The 8186-nt window shown below is 41.2% G+C and overlaps 1 protein-coding gene across 2 annotated transcripts in view; it reads left to right on the top strand.

Annotated features, from left to right (window-relative positions):
* Nucleotides 1-2775: 2775 nt before the first annotated feature.
* The window catches only part of LOC126404596 (uncharacterized), a 19692-nt gene continuing 14281 nt past the window's right edge, over nucleotides 2776-8186 (top strand). The window contains exons 1-2 of one of the 2 annotated variants that reach the window (XM_050067951.1): nucleotides 2776-2912; nucleotides 4760-4815. In XM_050067951.1, coding sequence (XP_049923908.1) covers nucleotides 2908-2912; nucleotides 4760-4815 — 61 coding nt within the window. In that variant the 5' untranslated portion in view covers nucleotides 2776-2907. The remainder of the gene's footprint in view (nucleotides 2913-4759; nucleotides 4816-8186) is intronic. The other variant, XM_050067949.1, reaches the window with a different exon arrangement.

An 8186-nucleotide genomic window follows, 5' to 3' on the forward strand; every position in this document is an offset into this window, starting at 1 on the left:
GTGTGTGTGTGTGTGTTGGGGTGGAATTGGGCACCACAAATAAAGGGCACCTATATTCAATCAATCAATCACAATCAATCAATCAAACTTTATTTATATAGCACATTTTCATACAATAAATTGTAACACAAAATGCTTCACAGAATAAAAAGACAAATGCCCCAGAACTTATTACTTATCTTATCTTCAGACAAAAGGTGTAGGAAATGTTTCTTTTACCTGCTTGACAGTTTCAACTGTGTCTCCAGTCTTTCTCAGAAGCATAGGCGTAACTTTCGGGGGGGGATGCAGGGGACATGTCCCCTCCAATATTTAGAAGAGATGAAAATGTCCCCCCCAAAAAAATAACATCAATGAAGAGGTAAAAATCACAGCCCGGCGGCTCTAAACACTTATATATCTTTCTTAACCATTTCCCAACTATTTCAAACACCCCTACTGGACCATAGGTCCAGTACCCAACATGTTGCCTCTCTCAGTTGCTCCATTGCAGAGTTGCCGGTCACGTTATATGTGGTTAACATTCATAAGCATGCTAATGTCGGAGCAAATGGTGTTAGCAAAGATAGATTCGTCAAACAAGAAAGTTGAAGATCTTTTGAGAGAGCTACACCAGCAGATTGCAAACACCCGTGCCGAACACACTTAGACAATGAAAGAAGTTGAAAAAGTTAATGCTGCGCATTCTAAGCGCATCACTAGCCTGGAGGACGGGGCTAATGCCTACTCAGACATGGTCGTCGAACTGGAAAACACAGTGAAATCACTCACCTCCCAAGTAAACCAGCTGGTGGCTACGACAGAAGACTTGGAATCTAGGCAACGGAGAGACAACTGCAGAATCATCGGCATGGATGAAGGCTTTGGTAAAACGCGACTGCAGCTTGCTGTTGATAAGATGCTACAAGATGCGCTAGCCCTCGACTACTCTCCAAAGTTGTACCGGGCTCACAGGAGTCTGCAGCCCAAGCGGAAAGATGGGAACCTGCCCAGACCCATTGTGGTTAAGTTTCACTACTTCCAGGAGAAGGTGGACGTCCTGTGGAAATCTGCAGCAGCGGGAGCCATCTTCCACAACAACAGGCAGATCCACATTTACCCCGACCACACACCCTCGGTGAGGGCAAAGCGGGCTGCCTTCAATGAGGTCAGGGGACTGCTGTGCCGCTGCCCCGAGGTCAAGTATGGCATCTCGTACCTGGCTATACTTCAGATAACTACTCCAGGAGGTGAGCAGAAATCGCTTGATAACGCAACCGAGGCCAGAGCCTACGTTATGAGCAACTTACAGCCACGAGATTCGGAGACGGAGTGAGTATTATGTGCTCTAAATGGAACAAAATAATTGTCTGTTTCCAGCCAGCATGCTAGCATAATAGCTAACCACTATGTCTAACCTGCTAGCCGCTGGGCAGCCGGACATTATCCATCAGCATTATATACTGGATGCATAGGCACAGACCCTCACTTAATGTGTCCCCACCCCCCCAATGTTGAAATGAAAGTTACACTCATGCTGTCATGCAACGTGTTGCTGACGTGTCATTTATCAGCTGGCCGGCCCAACAGACCTATCAGAATCTGTTGGGTTGGCCACGCCCCCCACCGTTGAATGGTCTCCATAATGTGGTTATTTCTCCTGCAGTGATCTGTGATGGCTGATTTTAAGTTTTCCTGTTCTGCTTTGTCTTTTTGTGTCCTTGTGAATCTCCCCGCTGTCTCTTTCTCACATTCTTTTAGATGTTCTTTTTTCCTTGTATTGAATGATCTTCCTGTTTCTCCGATGTATGTTTTCTTGCATGATTTGCATGGTATTTCATATATCACATTACATTTTTTTTGTCTGGTTCTATTTTGTCTTGCGGGTGTAGGCCTACTAGTAGCTGACAGAGTTTTGTATGTGGCTTTACGACTGTGTTGATGTAATGTTTTTTCATGATCTGTTGTATTGGTTCTGTTATCCCCCGGATGTTGTGTCTTTGTTTTTTCCTCCTCCTGTCTGTCGTTATCTTCGGTTATGATGCTGGCCCGTTCGTAAAGAGTTCTGCCGACTGAGAGTTTGTGTGCTGTGGGATGTTCTGATGTCCAGAGGAGGTACTGGTCCGTGTGTGTGGGTTTCCTGTAAACTGTGATTTTAATGCTGCCGTCTTCTCTGTGGTGAATGTTCATGTCCAGAGATGATATGGTCTCTTTACGAGCGGGCCAGCATAATAACCGAGGATAAAGAACAATATGGAACAATTTTAAAAAATAAACTTAACTCAATAAGTTAAGTCAAGCTGTGATGGAAACACTGATAAAACAACACAAAAGAATATATGAACAGATATACATATAGATATATAGATATTTACACACATCACAGTAGGAGACTGTTGGTTAGCAGCTTACTGTGACACACAGACAGTGGTGGGAAGTAACTAAGTACTGTGCTGAAGTACAACTTTGAAGTACTTGTGCTTTACTTGAGTATTTCCATTTTATGCTACATTTTACTGTAAGTGTAAAGGGTTAAAATGTATTTACAGGATTTTTTTTTTAAATGACTTGAGTTGAATGTGTTAAAAAAAGTCATTGGGAATAAAGTACAGTTCATATGAGGCTGTGGTTCAGTTCATGTCTAAAATAATAAGTTAAATGTGTTTAAAACTGTAACTGTTCATTTACACAACTGAAAGAGAATATGTTAGACCCATGAAGTTAGCCAATCAGCTTCCATCAGTCACTCTGATCAACCAATCACGCTCCAGCAGTTTCATAGAGCGTGCGCTGTTTGCAACACCATCACCACTAAGTGACTGCACTGAGACACAGAGGAAGACATCTTACCATCCTGCTAACTTTTATATTGAGTATGTTGCTGTGCAGAATTCAACTTTTGGACCTTCCCGGTGTGCCAGATGAGACATGAGGTAATGTGCAAATACAAAGAGCTGATATCACTGTTAACAGTCCTGTAGTCTATTAGCTGACAGTAATTTGGACTGTTCCCACAGCTGTTGAAGAGAGCGGAGGAAACAGAAATAAATCAAAGAAAACAACTCTGTGCCTCTGAAGGCTTTTTCTCCTCCCCTCTTTCTTATCACACTTATTGCAGGGCTCTCAAGTTTTGATCTCAGTTCTGAGTGTAGCTTACCCGGATACAGCAATGCTATTTTCTGATTGGCTGATAGGTAGCTGTGTCTTATTTTTATTGGCTGGAGCGTGACAAGCTCTTGTTGAGCTCTATGGTACCCACAGCATCTTGCAACTAGTGATGGGCAAAGCAGTTCTTTAGGTGTTACTGAATCACTAGAATCAGTTCATTAAAAAGATTCGTTTTAGTGCTTCGAGTTGGCTGGAGGAGCCCTGACCTAGTGCGTAGTCTGTCTCACTGAACTGATTGAACACACCCCCATTCACTCAGGCTGAATCCCAATATCCATCCTCTGGACTTGCAGACTATGTAATGTGACGTCTTCAACGTCATCACGTAAAGTCTGCAAGAGCGGGAGTCTGCAGCATTATAAAAGGAGCTAATAGACAGGCTTGGAGTCTGTTTCACTTGTTTCCGTGGGAACAGTTGAGAGACTATCATGCATATAGTGATCACTGCAGCAATCGCCTACATGATCAGATTGCACAGCTTTTATAGTCTAGGCTGCAATATTAAAATGCATATTGATTACCTCTATAGCCTATACTTGTACATATACAGTATCTGTATCATGATGTGAAATGATTTGAACCACTGTGGGGATTTTACGTCTTGCATAATTTTTGCTATAGTGCCAAAGTTTATTGCAGTTTTTCAGTCGAATGCTGGATGGAAATATTTTGAATATGATGATATAGTCAAGTCAATTTAATTCAAAAGTGGGCCCAACCTAGGAGAAACCACAAAATTACTGTTCATAGTTTTCAGTGGTCCTAATACCCTCCTGTATCATATAATAAACCTTTATGGATTTAATGGAACATTATTTTTCAAGGTCATTACACAGTGTCATGGTCTGGGTGACATTATGTTAATATCAGATGGTCTATGTACTGTACACCTATTTCACATATTCAGTGTCTGTTCCAAAGGTTTTGGGGTCAATCTTTATAATAAAACAAACTTTAAGAGGATATTCTGATGTACTGTGCCTGTATCTGAGGTACTACGACCCAACAACCAATGTTTTTACCAAATTTTCCACTTACAGTTTGTGCCACACTGCTCCTATGGGTGCATCTAAACTGAGTATGAATTATTCTGTATATATTTAGTATCTATAATGTCATCACTCTTTGTAAGTGGGGGTGGGGGGTAATTCCCCACAGGAACAACTTCACAGGTAAAGTGATCATTTTAAAGCATTTTTGAAAAAATAAAAAAATAAAAATCTTAGATCAGGGGTTCTCAAATCTTTCATGACTGAGCGTCACTTTAGGTGGCAGCATCTGATTGAGGGCGGCACAGGAAAGGTTCACACACTAGGGCTGACCCTGACTAGTCGACTCCTGTCTGACTGCTGAGCGCGTTTATTTGGAAAGAGACCTAATAGAGTTTAATGTTGTTGTTTTTTACTGCGACTAAGCCACCAGTGGTCGACTCTTAGTGCTCCGACCAAATGTTAGTTAACCAGAAAGGTCATTAGTATTGGCTTAGTACACACCATAACTTTTCTTCTTGGCATACTATAGGCTACTATGATATATTTGAATATTGTGGTGGATGTGTCCGCCCCAGTATTATAATTACTGTCTAGCTCTTCACCTCTGTCTCCTCTCACAGGGAGAAGATGATCTGCATCATCCTGCTGCTCATCAACCTGACCTCCTGTGTGTGTGGTGAGTTTACACCTTCACTTTATTATCCACTAACACAAAAGACAAAGTACTCTCAGGCTTTTTGCCTCTGACCAGGAGGTTGTGTTTTCAGTATGATTGTTTCTAACTCAGCAGTATTACAGAAAAACTACTGTCCTGATTTCCATGCAACTTGGTGGAAGGGTTCAATAGTTACAAAAGTCAGCTGTCCCATGCCACCCAGAAGGTGTTTCTCATTTGCTGTCTACCGTCTCTCTGATTCCGTGTGAACGCACCATAATGTTGAATATATTGACATTTATATGGATTAAATTATGTCCAACAACGACATCAGTGTTGTTGTGACTGTCGATTAAACTCGACAACAAAAAGTATGTTTGGTTGGGTGATGTTCCCATTAATTGCAGCATGATGATACAGACATAAGTAGATTAACGTGATGACTTACTGAGATGAGCGTGAAGCGATCTAGATGCCATGTTCATGCCGTGCCCGGGTATATATACAAAGTAACACGTTAGAGTACTTTGATTACTTTTTGCAGTAACGAGTAACCTAACGCGTTAGTTTGAGTAATCAAATACTTAAGTACATTTTCAAACAAGACATCAGTTACTTCCTTTACTTTTAGAACGGTGGTCCTTCAGCTCCGAAACAGCAACGGCTATGGTTCTAATAACGGAGATAACGTTAAACCTATCAGTCTGAAAGAAGCCACGGAGCTTGTGGCTCGCTACGTGGTCGGAGAAATGCTGCCGTTGTCTACGGTGGAGTCTAAACAGGTGGAGTAGGACTCGCTGACAGACATATTTCAGACTCAGGACTTGCATTATGCCTGGTACACGCTACACGCTGGTACTCACCAATTATCCCCGGTCGTCTTTCACGGCGTGTGTGATGTCATCGGGTTATTCTTGTCCTATTTTTATCACTTTGACTATTATTTGAGTCACTGCCAGAACTGTGTCTGTTCATGTGCCAGCCGACATGTTGTTGTAGTCACCTAAAAGCGTCAGCAGATGGCAGGAGCTACATTTGAAGCGCCATAAACTATCAAGCTACTGTATCTTCCACAGGAAGTTCTGACAAATGTTTCAGAATAAAAGCCTATTTAGAAAATGGAGGGATTCTCTCAGCCGAGGTTATAAGGGGCTTTTAATTTGAAACAAGTGTTGAGTTTGAAATGACGGTGCGATATGTTAACTTTACAAAGACAACGGAGCGGATAAAAAGTAAATATATAAACACACAGAGGGATTAATAAATAACGGACCGTCTATAATGTAGTTTGTTTCAAATGAAGCTGGGAGCCTCTGCAGTTGTGGTGAGTAAAAGCCCCGCCGCTATTTGTTAATGTTATTACTTTATGTCCGACCGTGAGGATGTACCATTGTTTGCTAGCTTGATGCTAATGACAGTAACGTTAACTCAGCGGGTTGACAAAGTGCCTCTGCTGTTTCACACCATCATTTCCCCCTTTTACTCTGTGTGGTAACATCCCTAGAGGAAATATTAAAAACGCTGGGGTGTTGTTGTCATACAGTTGTCTACGGCAGCAGATCGTTCTGTGTTTCTACTGGTCAAAGTGACGGCTGTGATGGGAGAATTGGAGATCTCAGTGAAGAACAAGTGGTCCATTACTTTAATTTGGAGACAAAAAATGTAGGCTTAGCGCCCTGTGGTCCATTGCCCAATAGGAAATGTAGAATACTCAAAAGTACTTTAAAAGTGCTTGAGTTACTTTTCTCAGGGAGTAACGCTGGAAGTACTTTTAAAGTAATTGAGTCACTTTACTCAGGGAGTAACGCAGTAAAGTAACTGGTTACTTTTTTAAAAGTAACACAGTAACGTACTTTGATTACTTTTAAAGTAACCCTTACCCAACCTGTGGCCAGTGTTACTATATATAGACCATAAACAGACCACCATCTAGTGGTTAAAAATGTTATAGTCCATACAAACAATACATCACTGACTTCATTCTAATAGTTGTGGAAATATATCCAGACATGTATAGTGGTTGTACTTGAGGCTTTCCATATCATAGAAGACTGGACTATTGGCCTCAGAGGAAGTCTGTCCGAGTGCCTTTCTAGTTAGGGGCAGTCTTGCCAGGACCACCACCACCACCTTCTTCTTCTTCTTCTTCTTCTTCTCCTCCTCCTCCTCCTCCTCCTCCTCCTCCTCCTTAGGAAATCCTACCTCCCATGCGTGAAAAATCACCAAACTTTGCACAAAGGTCCAGTCCTATGCCAGATTTGCTCAGCTGCAAACCAAGCCAATAGTCCTGATGGTGGCGTTACAGCAAGCCTCTAAAGTTCAAAACTTTGAAAATTCACAACTAATCGACCACATGTGCTACAACTTCACAACTTTCATCAAACTGTAGCCCCAATACTGAAGAAACCTTTGTACATTTAAACCTATTAAAAATTATGACGTTCATCACTCTGTTTTTTTCAAATCTGTAAAACTTCTTAAACCTATCTCCTCCCACAATTTTTGCTCAATTGACACCAAACTTGCTACAGAGCATCTTCAGACTGTCCTACAAAAACTGTCCTCACAGATTTTTGATTTTTCAAAAAATTGAGCCGACAGTGCATCAAGATGTTTGACTATAAACAGTACTGTAAACATATACTTGCAAAAATATAACGAAATTTTGGAGTCATGGTAGATGACGTTTGACAAATATCAGAATTTTATATCAAAAACTGAATTTTTGACAGCATTTTAAATTCTGCACTCCTATGAACAATTGGAGTCAATGCAAGAATGGCATTTTACACATCAGTTTTTCACTTATGGAGTAAATCAATCATTGTTGAAAAACAAATTAACATCTCCATGCTGTCTAGATGCAATATGTGTATTTTCAAATTTTTGTCTTGATATCTGAATTTATGACAGCAGTTTGAAATCGGCCTTGTCAGCTGCTGTCATCCTGTTGGCTGGCTTAGTCAATTTGTGAAGCCACAGATGAGTTGTCACTTCCTATTTAGTTCAGTCAGATAGAAGATGCTCCTTGGTGTCAGAGGTTGTGAGTTCAAGTCTCAACTGATGCAAAATGTATATTGTAATGGCAACTTTCTTGTTGTCTTCCTTTGCTTCCTTGCTCAGATTTCCCTAAATTTGCCCGGCCCAGACCATTTCTGCACAGCAGCTATAATTAATTATTGGTTTCATGCATCACCTCTTAGCTGCAGCAACTTTGAGCTCTCATGTTTCCCGACCTTCCAGCTCTGTTCTAAATAAGAGCACACTGTTATTCAGTGAATCAGTCAAACTCTCCACACAAACATCTATAGATGGAGTTTAAAGGCTCACATGTTAAAGTTGTCACTTTGTCTGCTCCTCACTTTCCCTCTCTGTCTCCTCAACAGGAACAT

Source organism: Epinephelus moara, chromosome 17, assembly GCF_006386435.1.
Source record: "Epinephelus moara isolate mb chromosome 17, YSFRI_EMoa_1.0, whole genome shotgun sequence".
In the NCBI taxonomy this organism is placed as follows: domain Eukaryota; kingdom Metazoa; phylum Chordata; class Actinopteri; order Perciformes; family Serranidae; genus Epinephelus; species Epinephelus moara.